This window comes from Chionomys nivalis, chromosome 24, assembly GCF_950005125.1.
Source record: "Chionomys nivalis chromosome 24, mChiNiv1.1, whole genome shotgun sequence".
Lineage (NCBI taxonomy): Eukaryota > Metazoa > Chordata > Mammalia > Rodentia > Cricetidae > Chionomys > Chionomys nivalis.
The window spans coordinates 32,192,042-32,217,310 of record NC_080109.1 but is presented as its reverse complement, the minus strand read 5'-3'; the positions used below and the strand labels follow the sequence as shown (position 1 = coordinate 32,217,310).

At 38.6% G+C, this 25,269-nt stretch overlaps 1 protein-coding gene across 3 annotated transcripts in view; it reads left to right on the top strand.

Moving 5' to 3' along the window:
• LOC130865910 (la-related protein 1B-like) overlaps positions 1 to 25,269 on the top strand; it is a 45,145-nt gene that overhangs the window by 4,414 nt on the left and 15,462 nt on the right. For all 3 annotated transcript variants that reach the window (XR_009056289.1, XM_057757052.1, XM_057757053.1), the window contains exons 2-7: positions 6,905 to 6,963; positions 7,488 to 7,547; positions 9,939 to 10,110; positions 19,121 to 19,261; positions 21,946 to 22,089; positions 22,460 to 22,625. Coding sequence is in view for 2 of the 3 variants with exons in the window: in XM_057757052.1 (XP_057613035.1) it covers positions 6,905 to 6,963; positions 7,488 to 7,547; positions 9,939 to 10,110; positions 19,121 to 19,261; positions 21,946 to 22,089; positions 22,460 to 22,625 (742 nt within the window). In the remaining variant the exon portion in view is untranslated. The remainder of the gene's footprint in view (positions 1 to 6,904; positions 6,964 to 7,487; positions 7,548 to 9,938; positions 10,111 to 19,120; positions 19,262 to 21,945; positions 22,090 to 22,459; positions 22,626 to 25,269) is intronic.

The following is a 25,269-nucleotide window of genomic DNA, read 5'->3' as shown; positions in this document are numbered from 1 at the left end:
AAGGCGTGCGGCCAAAACTGCCGGTAGAGTTATTTCTACATACAAGCTTAGGGCTGTGGCTTCTCATTTTCCTAAGAAAAATGACTAGGATGATATAGGGGTTGGGGCAGATTGCTCAGTGCTTACTGTTCTTTCAAAGCATTCTTTAACTTCTAGCACCTACATCAAGAGCGCTCACCCCAGTTATATAGAGCATCTATTGCCTTCTAATCCCTGAGTGTGTCTGCACATGGGTGACACAAATAAAAGTAAGAAATATTAAGAAAAAAAAGAATGAGATGTGTAATTGCACATACCTATAGCCCCAGCTACTCAGAGGCTGAGGCTACAGAATCAACTTCACCTTGGAGTTTGCAACCAGCCAGAGCAATATAATGAGGCAGAGCTGGAGAGATAGGTGGCTCAGAGGTTAAGAGCATATAATGCTTTTTCAGAGGATCTGAGTTTGGTTCCCAGAACCCACATTGTGTAGCAGCAAATAGCTGCCTGTAACTCAGTTCTAGAGACTCTCAGCACCCTCTTCTTACTCCTTGGGCACCTACACTTACATGCACATGCACACGGATAAATACATAATTAAAGTGAAAAAAGGTAAGGCCCTAACTCAGAAAGAGAATAATGGTAATGATTAAAAAAAAAAAATCAAGTATGTCCAGAGATCATGTAGGGTTTAAAGGATGTAGATTAAGTTATATTAAGTCCATTGATAGGATACTCTTTGTTTTTTGTTTTTCGAGATAGGGTTTCTTTGTGTAGCTTTGGAGTCTATCCTGGAACTTGCTCTGTAGACCAGGCTGACTTCGAACTCACAGTGTCCACCTACCTCTGCCTCCCGAGTGCCAGGATTAAAGAATGTGCCGCCACTGCCCCCAAATAGGATACTCTTGAAAGAGAAAAGCATATCAATCCCAGCCAAACTGTCAGTCTTCATGTAGTGAAGAAATTACATCCACAAACTTTTGCCATAAACTATTATCAGAGTTAGATAAATTATAGGAAGCATTTGGAGTCTTTAGGATATGATCATGAACTTAATTAATTAATTAATTAATGTGTGTGTGTGTGTGTGTACATGCATGCCACAATGGTTTATGTGAAGATCAGAGAAGAGTGTTTTTCTCCTTAGATCATGTGTGTTTTGGGGATCAAGCTTAGGTTAGGTGTGGCAGCAAGCTCCTTTACCTATTTAGCTAGCCATATGGGCGGCCTAACCTTCTCTGGACAAAAGCAAGCCAGATTCTTGATGGTCCCATGTTTTGAGACACTCCTACACTTTTAGGACGTCTCTGGTGTTTTGCTGCTTCTGGGAAACCAGATAAAACAATTCAGCTAAAGCCAGGCCCCCCTTGCAATGTCTTGAATTCAGTATGGAGACTTATGATCTAAGATCTCGAACTATCCTAAGGTTGTGTTAAATGGTTGTAATTTAACAGCGCCTTCATTAAGTAACAGTCTATGGCTTGTTCATCACTTGCTTGTAGTTGTATAGTAAAACTCAGTCTTGTAGTGTAATTTCATAAAAACTCAATATTAAAATACTTATTTTGTCCATTTTTTTCATATTTATTCTTTGACCGTATGTTTTGAGAAAGGATCTTCCTATATATCCCTGGCTTGCCTGGAATTTACTATGTAGGCTAGGTTGACCTCAGATGGACATGCCTTTGCTTCCCTAGTGCTGGTGCTAAAGGCTTGTGCTAAAAAGTGCTTGACTTTGTTACTATTTATCAACCCGCTTTTCTTTTTTGGGGAGGGTAGGGAACTGCAAGTAAGTTTGCTGTCAGTAGTACATTCGTGAAATTCATCTTAAGCAAATTTCATATATATTATTTATTCCTATTTTGTTATTTATTTACACATAGTATTATTTTTATATCCTTATAAAAATAAAACTACTGGGGCTCAGTTGGTAGACTGCTTGTGCACTCACGTAGCGGAGCCTGTGCATTTCATCACATACCACAGAGAAGACCCATAATTCTTGATCTTTTGATTTTTTTTTTAAAGTTTTAAATAATCATGTTACTGATTTTTTTTTTTTTCTAGCAATTACTTTCAAAAAGTGTATTCTAGCTGGTGGTGGTGACGCATGCCTTTAATCCCAGCACTTGGGAAGCTGAATCAGGCAGATGTTTATGAGTTCAAGGCCAGCCTGGTCTACAAGAGCTAGTTTCAGGACAGCTCCAAAGCTACAGAGAAACTGTGTCTCAAAAAACAAAAAGAAGGAAAAAAAAGTGTATTCTATAGGTGTGCTTGGAACATAAAATTTCATCCACCAGTTTTCATTTAAAGTAATGGCTGATTTTTAAATTTAATTTGATTTTTTTTTTTGAGACTGGGCTTTGTGTTCTTCAGACTGACCTTGAATTTCTGAATTTCTGATCTTCCTGTCTCCACTTCCTAAGTATTATGATTCAAGGCCTGTGCCACCTCATCCCATAGCGATGCCCAGCTGTCTGGCTAATCTTTTTTTTTTTTTTTTTTTTTTTTTTTGGTTTTTCGAGACAGGGTTTCTCAGTGGCTTTGGAGCCTGTCCTGGAACTAGCTCTTGTAGACCAGGCTGGTCTCGAACTCACAGAGATTCACCTGCCTCTTCCTCCCAGGTGCTAGGATTAAAGGTGTGCGCCACCACCGCCCGGCTCTAATCTTTTATTTTATAAAATCTTTTAAACAATATTTATTTATTTATTTCGGTTTTTCGAGACAGGGTTTCTCTGTGCGTCTCTGTCTGTCCTAGAACTCGCTTGTAGATCAGACTGGCCTCAAACTCACAGAGATCTGCCTGCCTCTGCCTCCCCAAGTACTGGGATTAAAGGTGGGCACCACCGCTGTCCGATTTAGCTAATCTTTTATAATCTAGACGTACATTATTATTATTATGCACATTATTATTGTGGAGTAATCCATAGATAGAACTCACATAGCTAATTTAGGGCTCACCTATTGAGCCTTGCTTGTTTTCTTCCCTTATCTTGACAAAGCTATATTTTATATTTTTGTATTTGTTTATACCTTAGGGTAAATGTAGAAATGAAGTGTTATACCACAGTTATTGCCTCTTTGATACATTGCCTTCTAGTGACTATATATTTTCTTTGTTAGCATAGGAGAGAATTAAGTCTTTATTGTGTTTTGAGTTTGGGGAATTTTCTACTTTTTTTCAGATGAGTCTTGCTGTATAGCTCAGACTGGCCTTGGTTTTTTTGTTTGTGGTGGTTGTTTTGTTTTCTTCTCAGCCTTCCCAGTACTAGAAATATAGGCTTGCACCGCCAACTTGAGTTGTTGGGTATATTTCTTTAAAGATTTGTTTAACTGGAATTCCAAATAGTGTGAGCCACCGTGTGAGTGCTGGGACAGCCACCTCTCCAGCCCCCAAATATTTTTGCTGTAGATTTAGGTTTATATCCTCTTGATCACCCACACTGCCCCCCCCATATGCCTGTATTTTTTTTTTAATTGCATGGATTTTTTTTGGAAAATATTTATTTTTTGAAATTATAATGTTAATTACATCATTTCTTCCTTTACTTTCCTCCCTCCAAATCCTCCTATATACCTCTTCTTGCTCTTTTTCAAATTTATGACCCCTTTCATTTTTATTCCTATATATATTCAGATTCCTATATATAAACAACCTGCTCTGTTTGTAATGACATATACATACATACATACATACATACATACATACATACATACATGTGTATGTGTTTTCAGGGCTGACCTATTGTTTAACCAATTGTATTTTTCCCTGTTTCTCCCTCTTTCAGCATTCCTTTGTAACTTGTGACTTTTTGTGTAGGATTCAGGCTTTATGGTAATTCCCCTGTCCACTTTGGCATGTCTATCCAAGGTGTTGTCTTCAATCAGGTAGTGTTTATGTATTTATATTGGTAAGACTATGGGTGAAGCGTCTGGCATACTTACTCCCTGATCTCTAGTTCTTTCTGTCTTCTGCCCTCCTTCTGCAATGTTCCCTGAGTCATAGGTGAGTCAGTTAAATCCAGTGGGACTAGGCTCCACAACTCTGCATTTTGATTGATTGTGGTTTTCTTAAAGAGAAGTTTCACGTTTCCTTGATGTATAGGGAGCACTACACTTGGATACAAGGACATGACTAGAGTGTGGTTAGGGACTATGCTGGTTTAGTAAAGTGCTGGTTGTAGGTTCTCCAGGATCAGTGACTTGATATACACATACACACACACACACACACACACACACACACACACACACATATATAGTCATTTAATTAATCTATTTGTAACTGAATCTCTACGTAGTCCTGGGTATGCTGAAACTCAGTGTAGATCAGGTTAGCCTACAAATGTGCCTGCCTCTCTGCCTCCTGAGTGCTGGGTTTAAAGCCCTGTGCATATGAATGAGAAAGAGAGAGTAGCTCATATTGTTGGTAGACTCTCAGTCCCAGGCTGGTATGACAGTTGTGGTGACTCACACCTCTAATCCCAATACTAGGGAGGAAAGCAGAGACAGAATCACTTCAAGTTTGAGGTTAACTGGTCTGCATAACCAGTTCATGATAGCCAGGGCTGTACATCCAGACCCTGCTTCATAAGAAGACTCTCCAAATAGATAGATGATAGGTAGATAGACCGATAATAAGTAGTGAATGAATATAAAAACAGATGCTGCTTTAAAAGCCTTAATTTAAAGACAGTTTTTATGATCAGCCATTGTGTTTTCTTTCAAGATAAGGAGCGATGATGCAGTGGTCTGTTTTGCTTGTTTGTGGCACTGACCTTGTGCGTGTTGAGTAAGCTCTTTACCTGCCGTTGAACTGCAGCCCCAGCCCACAAAGACCTCTCTCTCTCTCTCTCTCTCTCTCTCTCTCTCTCTCTCTCTCTCTCTCTCTCTTTCTCCCTCTCTCCCTCCCTCCCGCTCGCGCTCTCTCTCTCTCTCCCTCCCGCTCGCGCTGTCTCTCTCTCTCTCTCTCTCCCTCTCCCTCTCTCTCTCTCTCTCTCTCTCTCTCTCTCTCTCTCTCTCATTTATTATGTATATAATGCTTTGCCTGCAGGCCAGAAGGGGGCACCAGATCTCAATATAGATGGTTGTGAGCCACAATGTGGTTGCTGGGAATTGAACTCAAGACCTGGAAGAGCAGCCAGTGCTCTTAACCTCTGAGCTATCTCTCCAGCCCTCTGTTTTATCTTTTATTTTTATTTATTTTTTTTTTGCCAATTTAACACTAAGTAGCATTATCTAAGACAGAACCACAATTTAGAAAATTCCTCCATAAAATTGGCCTGTAGGCAAACCTTTGGACCTTTTTAATGAATGCTTGTTGGAGGACCTAACACATTGTGGTCCACCACCACCAGGCTGTGGTGCCACCCCTAGGCTGGCAGTCCTGGGTGTTGTAAGAAAGAAGGCTGAGCAAGCCAGTAAGCAGCACTCATTAATGGCCTTAAATCCTGGCTTCCCTCTCTGATGAATTGTTATACTGGGAGTGTTTTGTGTATGTGTGTGTATGTGTGTGTGTGGTTTTTCGAGTCAGGGTTTCACTGTAGTTTTAGAGCCTGGAACTAGCTAGCTGTTGTAGACCAGGCTTGCCTCGAACTCAAAGAGATCCATCTGCCTCTGCCTCCTGAGTTCTGGGATTTTTTTTTGGGGGGGGAGGTTTTGTTCTTTTGGTTTTTTTCGAGACAGGGTTTCTCTGTGGTTTTGGAGCCTGTCCTGGAACTAGCTCTTGTAGACCAGGCTGGCCTTGAACTCACAGAGATCCGCCTGCCTCTGCCTCCCGAGTGCTGGGATTAAAGGCGTGCGCCACCACCGCCCGGCTGGAAGTATTTTTTAAAGATTTATTTAGTTTATGTGTATGAGTGTTGCCTACATGTATGTATGTGTACCATGTGTGTGCCTAGTGTCCACAGAGGTCAGAAGAGGGTGTTGGATTCCCTGGAACTGTATTTATGTATTGCTGTAAGTCATCACCTGTGTACTAGGAGCTGAACCTGGGTCTTTTTTAAAAGCAACATGTACTCTTAACCTGATTCATATTTGTGCCTCTGGTAATGGTGTTTTACAGCAACAGCATCCCTAAGAGTGATACTAGGCATAATCTATTAAGGTTGCCAAATCTGTTTGTTTTCTAGAAGTAGTTTAAAGTCTTAAACCATTTTCTATTTTCTTATATAAACATTATATAAGATATAATATATATTATATATAAAATAAACGTTCTATTATATAGAAATATTTATCCTATTACAAAATCAGTTGAGGGTTGGGGCTGTAACTTGGACGTAGAACACTTATCTTCCCTTTCACGACATGCCAAAAAATTAAATTAAAAGGGAGTGGGTAGAGCAGAATTTTTTTTTAGAAGTTGCAATTTTAGTTTTATTATGGTGTATTTTCTTCTTTGGTTTGTTGTTGTTTTTGCTTTTTGAGACAGGGTTTCTCTGTGTAGCCCTAGCTGTATTAGAACTCACCGTGTAGACCAGGCTGTTCTTGAACTCAGATCTGCCTGCTTCTTTCTCATGAGTTTTGGGATTAAAGGTGTGTGCCAGCCACCCTCACGCAGTGTAGTGTATTTTCTTAATAAAAGAATTGGTCTGCCAGTTAAGTATAAATTAGTATTTTCCTTTGTTTTTCAAAACAGGGTTTTTCTGTGTAGCCCTGGGTGTAAGATATGCTTGCCTCTGCCTCCCAAAGGCTGGGATTAAGTGTTTGAGCCCCCACTTGCCTGCTAGTATTTTCTACTTTTTAAATGCAGATAACATTTGAATTTGCATATTATAGTTGGTGTCTTTCAAGGAATTTGAGTACCAGAAACTTGGCTTTTATTGTGAGTTATGACTGCTAACTTGCCAAAATTGAAATATACTTGTTTTGCTAAACTTAAGAAATGAAATGGTTGAAAAATAATTTTATATATTTTCTTTAGAGCTCAGTTCCCCAAAAATTATAAAAGCGGGAAAATTCAAGACAAAGAAATCCAACAAGGTATGCTTTTATAGATAGGATGTACTTTTTAAATGTATTGATTGAAAGTCATTTAAAACAATTCTGATTTAAGTTTGATCCTAATATCATTGAATTTTTACTTCAAAATATTTAAGAAATATTTGAATTAGCTTGCCAAATCCACATATAAGTAAATAGAGGTGATTTTGAAAAAAATACTCTTACTTTATTTGATTTTGCTGTTGCTTCCCCCCCCCCCCCCCCCCCGCTTTGATTGAGACAGGGTCTCACTATGTAGACTAGGCTCTCCTAGAGCTCACATAGATCTGCCTACATCTGTTTCCAGAGTGCTAGTTGGGGAGGGTGGGGTGTCTCATTGAAGCTCAGGTTAGTCTTGTGCCCATGGTTGACCCTGAATTATTATTTCTCCTACTTCTAAGTGCTCAGGATTTCTGGCACGTCTCATTGTGACTGGCAACAAAAATTACATTTAGAATATTTTTTTCTATCTAAAAATTCTAAAAATCATTTTTGGTTGTAACAATTATTTTATTACATTTTAGACTAGTGACTTCAGTGATATGGCAAATTGGCCAACACCAGGTGAATTAGCGAACACGGGGGTGAGTATGTATTTAAGTCTTTTAAAAAGAATTCTTATCTCAGCATTATTTGTTGTATTGGGTGTATTTAAAGATATAGCTCAGCAGTATGATTATTTTGACTTGAAACATTTATATTAGTAATGAATTTAGTGGCTTAACATTTACCCAGAGTAATTTTACTTTTTATTTTTAAATAATGATCAAATATAAGTTGTAAAAAGTCGGTTACATTTTTATGTTTATATGCCTTGATAAGATAATTAAAAACTTGACAGCTATCCTTTTTGTTTGTTTGTTTGTTTGTTTTACCTAGTTATAAGATATTACTTTCATTTATATTTCCCTACCTGGCTATATCCCCAGGAGTTGGGGTAAGGTATTTGTATCACTCTTGTTGTTTGTTTATTTTTTTTTTTTAACAAAAAGGATTACATTTCATTTTAACTTAAAAAAAAAAGGTTAGTATTATTTAATGTGTGCAAGTGTTTTATCTGTACGGGCACCATGTGCATGCTTGATGCCTGTGGAGGTCAGAAGGACTGCCTGCATCCCTAATTTCATCTGGTTGTGAGAAACTGAGTGCTGGAAATTGGCTCAGGTCCTTTGGAAGAGCAACATGTGCTCTTATCTGCTGAGCTGTCTCTCTACTGCTTATTATTATTTGTGTGTGTGGGGTTGCTTTTGTTTTTTGATACAAGGTTTCTCTACATAGCCCTTGTTGTCCTGGAACTCACTCTGTAGACTGACTAGACAGGCCGCAAACTCAAGGAAGTCTGCCTGCCTGTGTTGCAGTGCTGGGTTTAAAGGAGTGCATCACCATGCCCAACCTAAACCTGACAATCTTTTAGTTTTGTTTTTTGTTTTTTCAAGATAGGATTTCTCTGTAGCTTTGGAGCCTGTTTGGAACTCTCTCTATAGACCAGGCTGGCCTCAAACTCACAAAGATTCGCCTGTGTCAGCCTCCCTAGTGATGGTATTAAAAGTGTGCTCCACCACCACCTGGCATTTTTTTAAATACATTTTTTTATTGATATTTATTGAGCTCTACATTTTTCTCTGCTTCCCTCCCTGCCTCTCCCCTTCCCCCTTCAATCCTTCCCCAAAGTCCCCATGCTCCCATTTTACTCAGGAGATCTTGTCTTTTTCTACTTTCTACTTCCCATGTAGATTATATCTATGTAAGTCTCTTAGTGTCCTCATTGTTGTCTAAATTCTCTGGGATTGTGGTTTGCAGGCTGGCTTTCTTTGCTTTATGTTTAAAAACCACCTATGAGTGAGTACATATAATTGTCTTTCTGTGTCTGGGTTACCTCACTCGATTGTTTTTGTTTTGTTTTGTTTTTGGAGTGGGTGGTTTTTCGTTTGTTGTCCACATAGGTTTTTCTGTAGCTCTAGGTGTCCTAGAACTGGAACCTGCTGTGTAGACCTGGCTGGCCTTGAACTCACCTAGATCTGCCTGCCTCTTACCTGCCTAGTGCTGGGATCAAAGGTGTGCACCATCATCACCACCACCTGGTTTTTATCAGATTGTGCAGTAAACTTATCACTGAGAACAAACACTTGGCTCCTGCCTGCAATGTTGCTATATTTCCTGTGTATGTAGAATAGTGTAGGGGGCACTATTGTTTCTGTTTAGTTGGAAGCTTCACTTAGCCCCTGGCATCCATATATTCACCTGTTACTTTGACTACTCAGTAGATTTTTCCAATTTATGGTTGTAATGTAATGTAATGGACATTGAGTTATTATAAATGAAACTCTCAATATAAAATTTTGAATGGATATTTCCTTTTTTCCACTCATAGTTAATAACTAGGAGAAGAGTGGCAAGATCATATACTAGCTATTTAGTTTAGTTTTTTTTTTTTTTTTTAAAGAACCTGCTAAGGACTGGGCAGTGGTGGCCCATGTCGCTATACCAGCACTGAGGCAGAGGCAGGCAGATCTCAGAGTTTGAGGCCAGCCTGGTCTACAAAGTGAATTCCAGAATAGCAAGGGCTACACAAAGAAACCATGTCTCAAAAAAAAAAAAAAAACAAAACAACAACAACAACAAAAAAGAAACCACAAAAAAAAAAAGCCAAATAAATAAAAAAAAGAAGAAGAAACTGCCAAAATTTCACTCCCACTGGTGCTGATTAATTTGGTCAGTTTTTAAAACAGTAGCCATTGTAGTAAGTGTAGTTAATTTGCATTTCTTAGACTATTGATGGCAATGTAGTCATGTGTATTGGTCAAATTAGCAATCTAAACCAGTACCTCATGCATACTAGACAAGTGCTCTACCCTTCCAGGTTTTTATTTTCGGTGAGTTATTTTCCTAGCAATATTTAGAATAGATGTTGATTTTTTTTTTTTAAGTGAAATGTTAATAGAAATGATTCTATTCAGAACACTTTTTTTTTTCAGTCTCAAAGTGTTATCGGCCAAGGAAATAAGAAACCACAAATTAGAAAAGAAAAAGAGAAGATTGAAAAAAAAAGCAACTGTGAAAGCAAAGAGAACCGGGAAGCAAAACTAGATGGTCCTGTTGAGAATGTCAGCGAAGATGAGGCTCAGTCAAGCAGCCAGCGGAAGAGAGGTCAGCTGGCCTGTGTCTTCATTTTACGTTGAAGGTTTTGAAGACTGCATGGGGATGAATCGTATTAGTTAGTGCCATCTCTGTCATCACATGTGGATGTCACGTTAACCCACCTGCAGCAGTAATGGTTTTGGCTTGTTTGGCCTTCTGTTCTGACCTCTTTCTTTTATTTATTTATTTAGCATTCAAACTATACACACACATACACACACACATTTTTTTTGTTGGTTTTTGTTTTTTAAGACAGGGTTTCTCTGCTGTATCTCTACCTGCTCCTGCTTCCCAAGTGCTGGGATTAAATGCGTGTGCCACCATCGCCCAGCTTTCTTTCTTTCTTTCTTTCTTTCTTTCTTTCTTTCTTTCTTTCTTTCTTTCTTTCTTTCTTTTTTGATTTTTTGAGACTGTTTCTCTGTGTAACAACCCTGCTTAAACTGTACAAAATAGAGTGAAATTCCTTACAGGTTTTATTCTTGTATATTTTCTTGGAAAGCAGTGTAATGCCATTGTTATTTTAAATTTACATTGAAATTGCTTCATTCTTAGAAAATACTGAGATAATGAAAGACTTTTTTTTAAAGCTTGCTTTATGTGCATTGGTGTTTTGCCTGCACATATGCCTTGTGTGAGGGAGTTGGGTCCCCAGGAACTTGAGTTACAGATAGTTGTGAGCTGCCATGTGGGTGCTGGAAATTGAACCCAGGTCCTCTAGAACAGCAGTTAGTGCTCTTAACCACGGAACTATCTCTCCAGCTCTTGTTTTTCTTTCTTTTTTTTTTTTATTTAAATTTATTTATTTATTATGTATACAACATTCCTTCCATGTATGCTTGCCAGAAGAGGGCACCAGATCTCACCATAGATGGCTGTGAGCCACCATGTGGTTGCTGGGAATTGAACTCAGGACCTCTGGAAGAGCAGTCAGTGCTCTTAACCTCTGAGCCATCTCTCCAGCCCCTGTTTTTCTTTCTTTTTTTTTTTCTCTCTCTCTCTCTGTCTCTTTTCTTTTCTTTTCTTTGCTTTTCAAGACAAGATTCGTTGACTGTACTGGAATTCACTCTAGACCAGACTGTCAAATCCACTTGCCTCTGCCTCATGAGGGCTGGGATTACTGCACAGGTAGCCCCTGGTTTTCTAAGAGAAAAAAATGAGAACAATTTTAGTCAATATTTTAAGGATTTTTGTTTGTTTGAGACAGTCTCAATATATAAGTTTATATATAATATAAAGTCTTATATATAATATCAAGTCTTATATACAATATAAAGTATATATATAAGTATATATAATTGTATATAAACTATATATATGTTGTATATAAAATATATATTTTAGATATTGTATATAAAGACATATACACTATATAAGTCTCAATATAATAAGTTCCAATCTCTAGGTTACCTGGAACTTCCCTACTTTTTGTCTCTATAGTTCATACCTGACAGTTTTTTAAAGATTGATCTTAAATTATTTGCAAGTATGTATGTGGTGTGTGTGTGCATGTGTGTTGGTGTATGGGTATGTGTGTGTAGGCACAGATATCCATGGAATCCAGAAGAGGGTGTTTGAGTCTCTGAAGTTGTAGACAGTTCTAAGTCCCCCAACATGGGTGCTAGAACTCAAAATAGGTCTTCCAGAAGAACAGCTTATGCACATAACCTGTATGGACATCTCTCCAGCCCTCATCTTAGTCAAGATTTTCCCTGAAAAAATTACGTTATGAAGGAAAAACTTACTGCCTTAAATTCTTTTCTTTCTTTCTTTTCCTGGACTCTTCATGTGTTTAGGGACTGTCTTAATGAAAGCCTATACTCATTCAGGGTTCTGAGCCTAGGATGAGCAGCAGGAGATATAGGCAAGGTTCATGTAATTTAAAATTAAGATTTTGAGTTCTTTGGGAAGTCACTTTCTCTGTCCTGCCAGTCAGCTGTGTTCCACCAGCTGGCTCACAAATAACCATGGAGAAACTCGTTAATCATATGCTCGGCGGATACCTTTGCCTTGTTACTAACTAGCTCTTACATCCTAAATTAATTTATATTTTGTTTTGTTTTATTTTTTGAGACAGGGTTTCTCTGTGTAACAATCTGAGTGGCCTGGAACTAGCTCTTAGACCAGGCTGGCCTCGAACTCACAAAGATCCACCTGCCTCTGCCTCCCAAGGCATGCGCCACCACCGCCTGGCTGACCCATATTTCTTATCTATGCTCTACCATGTGACAGTACCTTTCTTCAGTACTGCATGTTCATATGCTTCCTCTGTATCTGGCTGGTGACTCCCATGGCTCTACCCTTTATTTTCTTAGTTTGACTCTCCTACCTGACCTCTTCCTTCCTAGCTTTTGGCCAGTCAGCTCTTTCTTAAACCAATGAGATTAATACATATTCACAGTGTTCTAAAGGGTTATTCTACAGCAGGCACTAAAGCATTTACTCTGCAGAGGTGAAATTACACACCAAGGTACATTTGATGGTATAGCACTTGTCCATTAACTTCTTTGTTGTCAATACCAAATTATCATATACTAAGTACTTACTCAAGTCATTGTCTGTCTTTCATTTAATTATTTATTGTATTTTTTTAAATTATAAACTGATTGGCCCAGTATCTCAGGCTCTTCTTGATTAATTCTTGCAACCTATATTAGCCCCATATTTCTTGTCTATGTTAGCCACATGGCTTGGTACCTTTCTTGATAAGGCAATCACATTTTGCTTCCTCTGTGTGTAGGTCATGACTGCAGAATGAGCTTTTCTCTTCCCAGAATTCTCCTGTTCTCATAGCCCCACCTCTACTTCCTGCCTGGTTTGTTCCTTCTATATTTCCTCTCTGGCTACTGGCCAATCAGCTTTTCATTAAAATACAATTGACGGTGTAAACCATTGTCCCACAGCATCCCCTCCCATTTTTTTTTTTAAAGCAAGAACTCCGAATCTAATATCTTTTGTTTAGCTTTTCTCCTGACCATTATCCACAACAACTTGTAACCAACATTCTAAACAAAGGAAAATATCCATAGTCCATTTTTGGGGAATGTGAGTGTAGTTTTTCAGGCTGCTCATTGAGGGTGCTGGTATATGGGGACCTAAAGAAAATTTAGGATTATGATCAAGTCGTCACTGAAGTATCCTGTGAGACTGGATCATCTCGGGCAGCAATCTTGAATCTGTTCTGGATGTAGAACTCAGACATCTGGGCCATCTGCTCCTATTGGAGATTTCTCAGGGGGTCTTCCTTGATTAAACCTGATTTTTCTTAATCTGGAATGAATCCACAGTCTCTCATTTCTTGTGGAAACAAAGCCTCTTCAAAGTAACATACCTTTTGACTTCAATTTTGAAGTCAAGGTATTTTCAAAATATTTGTTTTATTAATCCAGAAGCATTTATATGCAAATGTCTTAGCAGCTGTTGCTACTTACTCAGCTATCAAGAAATTCAAAGACAACATAATAAAATACAGTATCTAGACTCTGTGTATTTTCCATCTTTATGTGGCTTTACTTTAAATTCTATTTCTTTTATTTTTACTTAAAGGTGTGCCACCACACCCAACTGCTCCTTTTTTCTTTTAAGGACTTTATGCATTTTCCCCTCCCAAGCCTACATATATTTTTAAACACACAGTAAACCATTTAGAGGTTTTCTTCATCTTTGAATCTATCTTTACTGTATATCTCTCTTTCTGACCACACGAGTCTTTAATTTGTTAAGCAGTATGGCTAGGATTAAAGCCATGGCTTTGATGGCTGGATCCAGCACATTCTTTAGCTTTCTGAGATTGCCACAACTCTATGGCGTTTCAAGGTCCCAGCCACCATCAAAAAGCATGTAGTCAGCTTTTCATCAACACCATTTAAGTATTTCGTGGCAAGACCTCTTAAAAGAGTTTCAAGGTTCTGCAGCTAATGCTGAGTCAGGAAACCTCTTAAATGAGAGCACTTGCCTCTAGCAAGAAGAGCTCACCTGAGAAAATGCTGCTTTCAATAAGCCGTGCTTAACTCTATTCTGTCTAGAATTACTCCCAAGCTCTCTCAGGCTTTATGTGGATGCAATTGTCCATGTGGGCACCATTTGTTGTCTGTGGTTTCTGTCCCACCTGGTCCTGCAGCCATTCAGCCCCAATGAAATCACACAGAAGTCTGCATTAATTATAAACTGATTGGCACAGTATCTCAGGCTCTTTTTATTAACTAATTCTTTTTTTAATATTTATTTATTTATTTATTTATTTATTTATTTATTTATTTATTTATTATGTAAAAATCTGTCTGTGTGTATGCCTGCAGGCCAGAAGAGGGCACCAGACCCCATTACAGATGGTTGTGAGCCACCATGTGGTTGCTGGGAATTGAACTCAGGACCTTTGGAAAAGCAGGCAATGCTCTTAACCTCTGAGCCATCTCTCCAGCCCCTAACTAATTCTTATAACTTATATTAGCCCATATTTCATGTCTATGTTAGCCACGTGGTTTGGTACCTTTCTCGGGGAGGCTATCACATCTTGCTTCCTCTGTGTCTGGGTCACGACTACAGAATCTATATAATGTATTTTTAAGGTAGAGTTTCTTTATGTAGTCAGGCTTTCCTAGAGTTCTTTATGCAGACCAGGCTGGCCTCTCAGAGATCCTCTGACTCTGGGATTAAAGGCATGAACAGTCCCTCCTGGCTGAATCATTGTCTTTTATTAAAGAATATTAGCTGTTGAGTTAAGGGCTAGACTTCTTTGATCTAATGAGCAAAGCTTGACTACTTTCAAGTAGTAGAGCAGAATAAGCAAGAATTGAAAAGTTTCTCCCTGTTCATTAATTGCTTTACCACTCAACATTTTTTTTTCCTGCTTCTAATATAATTGTCTTCATGGCTGTCTAGAATTCATACTTATGAAAGACCTGTCACTTCGCTCTAAACTTTGTCTTTGTTGCTTCAATTGAAATCAATTGGCCAATATGTATGTCTGGTACTTTATATATAGCTAAGTAAATTTAGGTCATGGTGGTGGCATATGCATTTAATCCCAGCTCTCGGGAGGCAGAGACAGGCCTGGTCCACAAGAGCTAGGTCCAGGACAGATTTGATAGCTACAGTAAAACCCTGTCTTGAAAAACAACCCCCCCAAAAAAAAGAGTTTAGATCATGTTTGAGCCATGAATTGTGCACCTAATGTGTATGTATTTTTTTTAATTTTTTAAATAAATTTTATAATTTATTTAACTTCATTTTATGTGAATCGGTGTGAAGGTGTCAGATTCCCCTGGAACTGGATTTTCATACAGTTGTAAGCTGCCATGTGATTGCTGGGAATTGAACCCGGGTCCTCTGGAAGAACAGAGTTCTTAACTGCTGAGCCTTCTCTCTAGCCTGTATGTGTGTGCTTTTTTTTTTTTAATGAAGATAATATTGACAAACTTAATATTTTACTTATAGGGCATGCACATGCCACAGCATACATGTGGAGGGAAAAAATAGTTTGCCGGAATTGTTTCTCTCCTACCATGTAAGTCTGAGCTATTTAACAATGGTTGAAAGGCTTGAAAGCAGTTTTGGGTTTTTTTGTTAGTTTTTCAAGACAGGGTTTTTCTATGTAGCCCTGATTGTCCTGGAATTAGCTCTGTACGTAGACCAGGCTGACCTAGGAAAAACAAAGATCTGCCTGCCTCTGCCTTCTGAGTGCTGTGATTAAAGGCATGCGCCACCACTGACCAACCGGAGTAGTTTTTTTTTTTTTTTAATTCAAAGCCAGCACATCAAATCGAGCACATGCTGGGTTTTGTTGTTATTTGTTTGTATGTTTTTACTTTATTCATTTATTTATTTTTGATACATGGTCTCTCTGCATAATTCTGACTGGCCTGAAACTTACTGTCACTGCCTCTTTAGTTAGGGGATTTAAGGCATACACCACCGTGTCTGGTTTGTTTTTTGTTATTTTAAAGAAGGGTTATGTGACTGAAAAGTTAGCTCATGCCAGAAAGTATTTGATATCCACCCATGAATATATGAATTTGATTCCAGAACCCACGTGTAAAATGGGGCACAAGGGCAGAACTTGTGAGTTGGGGTCAGGAGGTTCTGTAGGGATTACTGTCCAGCAAGTCCAGCATAATTAGTGAGCTGAAAGTCAGTGAAGAACTTAGTCTCAAAGGAGATGGATGAATGGTTTCCCTGGGGATGACTCCAAAGGTTGTTCTCTGATCTCCATGTACAACATGCAGCTATGACACATGTGCATGCATACATGCATACATAAAGAACCTGGGAACCAGAGACAGGAAGAAAAACGCAAGTTTGAGGCCAACCTGTGTTATTTAGTGAGTACTAAGTTGACCAAGGTTATACATTAAGACCCTGTCTTGAAAAACCAAAAAGATAAAGTAGACAAGGATGGGAAGGTACATAGCATGATGCAGACTTTTTATACTATTTAAGGTTTTGTTTGGTTGGTTAGTTTTGGAGACAGGGTTTCTCTATGTAGCCCTGGCTATCCTAGAACTTGATTCATAGATTAGACTGGCCTCTAACTCAGAAGTCTGCCTACGTCTGCCTCTACAAGGATCAAAGGCATGCACCATTATCACATATATGAGTCTGCGCATCCACAGTATGCATGTAGAGGTTGAAGGCAACTCGCAGGAGTCAGTTTTCTCCTTCTATGTGGGTTTTAAGGCTCAAACTCAGCCGGGCTGTAATTAGACTTTCCTTTGTGCCGACATCTCACAAATAACGATATAGAGACTAATTATTAATTATGAAAGCTCAGCCTTGGGGCTGGAGAGATGGCTCAGTGGTTAAGAGCGCTGGCTGCTCTTCCAGAGGTCATGAGTTCAATTCCCACCAACCACATGGTGGCTCACAACCATCTGTAATGAGATCTGGCGCCCTCTTCTGGCATGTGGACACACATGGAGGCAGAATGTTGTACACATAATAAATAAATCTTTAAAAAAAAAAAAAAAGAAAGCTCAGCCTTAGCTTGTCTCACTAGCTCTTTATTTTAGTCTACATTCTGTTGTTTACTGCCTATCCTATCTTCCGTGTCTTCCAGACTCTACCTTTCTTCCCAGCGCTCTCTCTGTCCTGAGAAGTCACACATATTTGTTTACACTGTGAAGATGTGTCTTTGCCAAGGCACCTCAATTGGTTTAATTGAGCTAAATGGCCAGTAGTTAGGCATCTCGTAAACAAATATTGTTCCACATCAGGCTTTTTGGTAGGTGCCTTTATCTTCTTGGACATCTTGCCAGCCATAGTATTCTTTTTCCTATCAGTACTTTGGTCATCTTTTCTTCGTCCTACATATTGTTTAATTTGGTAGAAAAATAGACATTGGGCCAAATGCTAAGCATTTTGATACGAATCAGTAAAAAAAAAAAAAAAAGATTTTCAGAAATTTACTATAGTGTAACAATTTTTTTCTCTTTTGAGAATAGGTCTGTCTAACACTGGTCATCATAGGACTCATTATGTAGTCCAGGCTGGACTTAAACTCAGAGATTCCCTCTACCTTTGCATCCTAAATGCTGGGAATAAAGAATTACACCACCATGCCTGGCAGCCAAAACAATTTTTATATTGCCAGTCCCAACAGAAGCCAATTGATTGTATCTCTTTTTTTCTTCCTCCTTTCCTGCCCCCTCCTCTTTCTACCTATGCCTGTCTTCTGTCTTTTTATGCAGATAGGGTCTTTCTATGGATCCAGTTTGACTTTGAACTGTTAATTCTCTTGCCTCTACACCCAACATGCTAGAATTACAGGCTTGAACCAGCTACCACCCCTGATTAGCTCCCTTTCCTGATGCTATGATTTATTTAGGATAATGATTAAAGGATATTTTCTTTCGTGGTGGAGACAAGATCTTGAGGCAGCTGTCTATATTTCACCACAGTCATGAAGCAGTAGGCCATGAAACTTTTGTTCTGCTTCCTCCCATGCTCTAGCCCATAAAATCATGCTGGCCTCTGTTAATTGAGGCATACCTTGATTAACAGAATCGAGAAAAATCCCTTATAGAGAAGCCCAGAGTCTCTTTCCCTTGGTGATTCCAAATCCCTTTGTGTTGACAATTGAAATTAACAGCATTGCTGTGCAGTAGAGTCGCATGCCTTTAATCTCAGCACTTGGAGTTAGATAGAGGCAGGTGGACCTCTTTGAGTTCAAGGCTACCATGGACTACAGAGAGAGTTCCAGGACAGCCAGAACTACATAATGAGACCCTGTCCTAGGGAAAAAGAATTAACATCACAACCACTTTGGTTTTTCTTTAGATTTTTGGCATCTATCTCAGGATAGATTGGAACTTAATCCTCCTCCTGCCTCAGCCTCTCAGATGCAAGATCTACTTTGCCCATATTCTCTCATCTTCATTGTATCTGTAACAGCTGTAATAACTGTAAAAATATAGTGTCAGCGAATAGCATCTTATTCCTCACAAACTTTGAGAAACCACTTAGTAGTAAGACTGAACAAATGGTTGCTTCAGACAGTGTTCTAAAGCCAAAAGTTTTGTTTATGGTTTTTGTGTGTTTGTGTATATGTGGATGTGGATGCATATGTGTATGGAGGCCAGTGCTCTCTGTCTTGTGTGAGATGGGTTCTCTTACTGAACCTGAAACTTGCTGACCAGCAAGCCCCAGAGATCTTCCTGTCTCAGCCTCCCCATCCCTGAGTGTTAGTGGCATAGGCCTTGATCTGAGGTGGGTGCTGGGGGTAAAACTTAGGTCCTGGTGCTTGGCCAGCAAGTGTTTTACTAACTTACCTTCCAAGACCCTCGCATATTTGTTTGTTTGATTTGTTTTTAATTACTGGCTTTTCACTTGCTATTATTTTACTTGAAGTATCTACACAAACTTATCAAGGATCAGTCTATAAGAATGAAAAAGGTTTTGGTAGTCTACAGATAATCCATTTAAAGACAACTGAATCTTTAGTTAAAATTTAGAGTGCTTTCAAAATTGCAGAGCTTTAATAAAAATTGTACATTGTCATGAAATTATTTTGTTTTATTTCTTCAAGCTAATAAACACAAATGGGTACCACTACACTTAGATGATGTGAGACCAGAAAGCCAGGAAAGACCTGGGTCCCGGAACAGCTCAAGATGTCAACCTGAAGCAAATAAGCCAGCTCACAGTAATAGGAAAAGTGATACACGAAGTAAGTGTCGTTTCAAGAGTGCCATGATATTCGAATGAACACAGTTTCAGGGCTTGTCATTGGAGCTGTATAGAGTAAACTGCAGACACATCTCTAACCCTGCATACCTTAATGTAATTATGGCACTTAACAAAGCTGAATTTTAGCAGTGTAACTGTCAATAACTTGTTGTTCAGTTTTGGTTTCATTTTAATTCTATATCTTATTTTATATTGAGACAGGATCTCACTATGAGACTAGCTGGGCACTTTTTATGTGCCTGACCTCAGACTTGTGATAGTCCTGCCTCAGCCTCCTCCATGCTAGGATGACAGAAAGATGTCATCACTCTGGGCTCGTAGTCCTATGTCTCCCTTTTTGGTTTGGTATTACACTTTGCTTTAGTTGTCTTTCTCTTTAGTCTCCATCATTGTTTTAACAGTTCTTTTGCCTTGTTTTTCCTGACATTGATCTTTTTAAAAGGATAATAGTATTATTATTGCTATCCTGGAATTCTTTGTAGACTTTGAACTCAGAGATTGGCCTGCCTCTGCCTCTGAGTCCTGGGATAAAGACATGCATTACTATTTCCGGCAAAATAATAAGATTATTTTAAGCAGCTGTTCTTTAGTTTGGATTTTGTAATTTTTTTATGATTGGATTTGAACTTAAAAATAGTAGGAATCTTCGATTACTTTTTTGCGGGTCCAGGGTCTCTCTATATAGACCAGAGATCAACCTGCCTGTTTCCCAAATGCTTTAATAAAAGTGTACCACAAACAATGGCTGTCATCAAATACTCTATAAAATGTTTAAATATTAAACTTTTTGTGAGTTTATTATGGTGTGTTGTAAAATAAGGCCTACTTTGGGTTAAGAAAGAAATATCTATTTTGGATGAGATCTCACTGGGTATTGTTGCCCAGATTGGTCTTGAACTCAGAATTCCCCTACCTCACCATACCAATAACTGGGGTTGTAGGTGTGTGCAACCATTTTTAGCAAGAATATTTGGAGAAATAGCTCAGGGGTTAAAAACGCTCAGTGCTCTTGTATAAGGTCAGTGAAGGTTACAGTACCCACATGGTAGCAGCAGCACACAAACCCCTGTAATGCCAGTTCCAAGGGAACCAGGGGGGCCTTCTAACTTCTGTGGGCTCTTCAGATGTGGTAGACATCCACATACACATAAGTTACAAGGAGTTTTAAATTGGCACCGAGGATGAAGTTTTAGGGTCTAGGGCAGTTTGTTCTCAGTGGGGCAGATAATGTTGGATGTCTTTACTGAGGGCTGATGTCTAATAGTGAAAGTGACGGGGGATGTAAAACATCTAAATAGCACACACGGTAACTCCATTTAACCCTCTTTTCACCAGTGTCTAAAGGATGGGGTTGAAAAACCTTATCTATAATTTGGTTGTTTTTATAATTTAATTGGATTATTCCAATTTAAAGTTGATGTTTTCACTCTAACTAATAGTACACAATGTACTATCTTCTGTTTTGGTCAGCATTTTTGGGTTTATGATATGCCTTGGTTGTAGAATGCTAAGCTAGCACTGTTAATTAATGCTCTATATTACCAAAAAAAAAAAGAACTTGCTATCATAGGACTTTAGAATGCCTATCATTCTAGATAGGTGGCTTATATTCCTCAGGGCTGATCAGCTGGAGCATCATTTTTTATGTTCATTGGTTACTTGTATATTCTTGTTTGACCTTTTAGCTATTTTCTAATTTTGTGGTACATATGAGACAATGGGCTGGGCAGTGGTGGTGTACACCTTTAATCCCAGCACTTGGGAGGCAGAGACCACAGAGCAATATCCAGAACAGCCAGAGCTACACAGGGAAACCCTGTCTCAAAAGAAACAAACAAACAGACAAAAAATATAGGGAGAATGAGGCAGAGGGGGCCAGATATGGACAGGACACATAGAATGTGTATTATGGATCCAATTCCTCTTGTTCTTCATGTTTCTTATCTGGATTTGTGTGTGTGTGCTTTCTGTTTCTCTTGTTTAGAACAAAAGCTTTTTACTTAAATGGTAGCATTTCTTTCTTACAGGAGGAGTTTTACATGTGAATTCAATAGCCTTGGAGCTGAACATGTGTATATCAGTTCATTCTTAGCAGAGGACCTCTTTGTCTTTATAATGTTTCATTTACTTACTACAGAATATTTAAGGCAGGCACACCTTTAATCCCAGCATTCAGGAGGTAGAGACAGGTGGATCTCTGTGATTCGAGACCAGCCTGGTCTACAAGTTCCAGGACAGGCTTCAGAGATACAGAGAAACCCTGCCTGTTAATCTCTGTATCATAGAAGTCATAGGCAGGAAGCTCTTAATGTTCAAGGCCAGCCTGGACTGAATGAATAGTCAGACACTATCTGAGAACCCACCATGGGAAGCCAGGTCTGGTGGTTAACAGCTTTAATCCCCATTGGGAGTCAAATCTATGAATTCAATACCAGTCCCAGCTACATAGTGAGGCCTTGTGTGAAAAAAAAAATCCAAAAGAGGTGAGTAGAGGATGACTACAATCAAAATACATTGTAAACACATGAAATTATCAAAGAATAAATAAAAGATACTATAAAATCCAAAGAGGAAAAAATGGTGGAAGGTAATTACTATGTTTTCATAGAGATGATTGTATTATTTTATTGCAAATTTAAGTGTTAAAAAATATCTTATTTTAAGGTTGGAGACGGGATAGAGAAAAGAGAGATGATCAAGATGAAGTATCGAGTGTGAGAAGTGAAGGTGGCACCATCCGAGGTTCTGCAAGAGGTCGCGGAAGAGGCCGGGGCCGCGGAAGAGGCCGGGGTCGAGGAAACCCTAGATGTATGATATGAGATTTTTTTTTTCTGTTAAAATTAGATGTTCTTTGAAAAAAGTTAGCAAATTTTCTCATTTTTTCATATTACCCTGTATTATGCTAGTTTTTTGTGTGCGTGCACGCGCATATGTGAGTGTGTGAGTATTTAGGTGAGTGCACCGTGGTGTGCATGTGGAAATCAGGACAAATGCAGAGTTGATCCTCTCTACCACATGGGACCCAGGAACTGTACTCAGGATAATGTTTCTACTAATTATTTTGGTTTCCCAATAAATTTGGTTTTGTGTTTGAACTTGTTCATTTTGGATTTCTCTTTACATTTATGAGTTACTTATTTTTTAACTTGTGATCACCTTTCTTTTACTTTGTGTCCAGTGAACTTTGATTATTCCTATGGTTATCGAGAGCCAGGGGAAAGAACTGATCAGCCATTTCCCACAGAGCTTAACACCAGCATGATGTATTACTACGACGACGGCACAGGTGTGCAGGTATACCCTGTGGAAGAGACACTGCTGAAAGAGTACATTAAGCGCCAGATGTAAGTTGGTATACGCTAGGGTGGCAGTGATGTCTGTCTCTGTAGCAGACTTATGCCTTTGACTATTTTATCACAGTTCCAAAAGTGTAATAATAAAAGTTAGAAGAGTGAGTTTTTTGTTTCCTAGAAAACAGTGACAAAATAAGTATCTACAGATTTTTTCCATGTTCTCGTCATTTTCCTAAGAATAGTTAAAATATCATTACATAATGAGTAAATATCATAAAAAGACTCTAATGTCTACATATTATTTGAAATTAAGTAAAATTTATCTCATTTGCAAATAGATGTTTATATTAACATTTGTAAACGAGCTAGGTGTGGTAGTGCATGCCTGTAACTCCTGCACTGGGGAACTGAAGCAGAATTGCTATGAGTTCAAAGCCAGCTTGAGATGCAGAACAAAACTCTGTCTCATAGAAAAATAACAATAATAAAAGCACTTCCAATGTCTTAGTTTTTCATAGCAATTGATTTCTATATTGTCTGTTTTTTTAATCTTTTAAGCTCTTTATCCTTTGTTGTTATTTCTTTGTGACATCTATTAAATGAATGTTTTAGTTCAGACCTGACATCTCCATAACAGTTGTTGTCCAGCCCTCTGCTTGTTTCAAATATACATTTTGTGTATTTGGATGATATCTTTATAATGATAAAAGAAAAACCACATGACTTGTGTAACAAAACTGGATAAAATCTTATTTTTTTTTAAATCTGGAATGGTAAAGGAAAAGGACTATTTCTGAAAGGGCATGAGCATCTAAAAAATAGTCATTTTTAAAAAAGAAACAGGATCCTCCTCTGTAACTAGAAATTAATTTCTTCATTGACACCGGCCAGGCACCTTTGGTAGCCGTGGTGGTAGATGAGATGGACTCTGAGTGCAGAGCAACTTGCTTCTTCCTTTGTTAGGGCTGACACAAAACTGATCAGGAAAGGGCCTTTTTATGGCCAGGAAGTGTCAGTCAGCTTCACCCCATTATTCCTGTCTTTTTTGTGACTCTTACTGCTAGGTCCCTTCTGAGACCTGACAGTGAACAAACATGCAACTCCATGTCAGGATATCGGCCTCCACTGTGCTCATGCGAGTGAGGGAGGAGTTTCTGGGCATGCAGTGTAGAATGCAGAGCTGCTAAGGTAGGACTTTTATGTCCCCAAAGACACTGAGCAAAAAATGTCAGACGTTAGTCTTGACCTCTCTTTTTGTTTCAGGGATTTCAGGCAGGGATTTGGCAAACATCTGTGGAGTCCCAGGGAAGCTTGTTCTTACTCTGCTCAGTGGAGCTGTGGCTTTGAGGAGTCATGCTGTAGACTGTGTTTCTAGTCTAGTACTTAGAGAAGTGATCTGTTTGAGTTTGGGTTCGCTTTTTGTTTTTTTAAGTTTTCATTGTTCTTTAGTGTTAAGTATGTTTTATTAGTACCACACCCTAACCAACAAAGCTTAATAAATAGGTAGCTGAAATAAATTTTAAATTAATATGTTTCACTTTTCCTAATGGATAGTCTCAATCACTTTAAATGGAAATTTTATATCAATAATACATTTAAAGTTTTTATTTTATTTTTCCTTTTGTGATAGACATTAATGGAGTTGAGGCTTGCTTCAAACTCTGCCTCAACTTCCCAAGTGCTATCTCGTCATCACACTGGGTTAAATTTTAATACTGATAATTTTTGGGGTGCGGGCGGATGGAATCTTTGGTCATTCCAATCTAGGGATTTGTATGTTTGTAACCCAGCATAGACTATAGCTAATAATGATTTGTAGATTTACTTATGTAGTTTGGTCTTCAGTGGATTGCATTTAAAGGGAAGCTTATTATTCATTTAAGGAATTTGCATCTAAGTACAATTTTAACTTGTGACTGCGTGAATGCCTGGTATACTGTCCCAGGTTTAGTAATCTCAGTCATTTCAAGCTTCCAAAGCACTGTGATTAGATATTTGAAGTGCAATAAAAATCAGAATGTGTCGGGCGGTGCTGGTACACACCTTTAATCTAGCACTCAGGAGGAGGCAGGTGGATCTCTGTGAGTTTGAGGCCAGCCTGGTCTACAAGAGCTAGTTCCAGGACAAGCTCCAAAGCTACGGAGAAACCCTGTCTCAAAAAACAAACAAAAAACTCAGAATGTACAACTTTGTTTGTTTTTTCATTATTTAGAGCAAATGATTTATTAATGTTGCTGAGATGCACTTTGACTGAATATCACACAAGACAAATTTAGATGTCCTATGTTTTTTTTGTTTTTTTATTAATTAATTTAATTATTAAAGATTTCTGCCTCTTCCCCGCCACCACCTCCCATTCCCTCCCCCTCCCCCAATCAAGTCTTCCTCCCTCCTCAGCCCAAAGATCAAGCAGGTTTCCCTGCCCTGTGGGATAGATGTCCTATGTTTTAATGGTAGGATAACTTTTCCTCTCCCACAAGTGTAATAGCCCCAAACTAGTTGTTATTTAGAGGTGCTTAGTTCTTTCAAGTTAGAATTTGTCTTAAGTACCCAAAGGTACTTAGTAATGGAGTTTTACACTAAAAAAAAAATGTGAAATTTTGTGTTTTCTTAACTTGCTGCCTCTTGAACTTCCTCAGGTCTTGAGAAGCTGTAGGATTGCCAGCTACGCTATGTCACCTTGGGTTTCACTTTC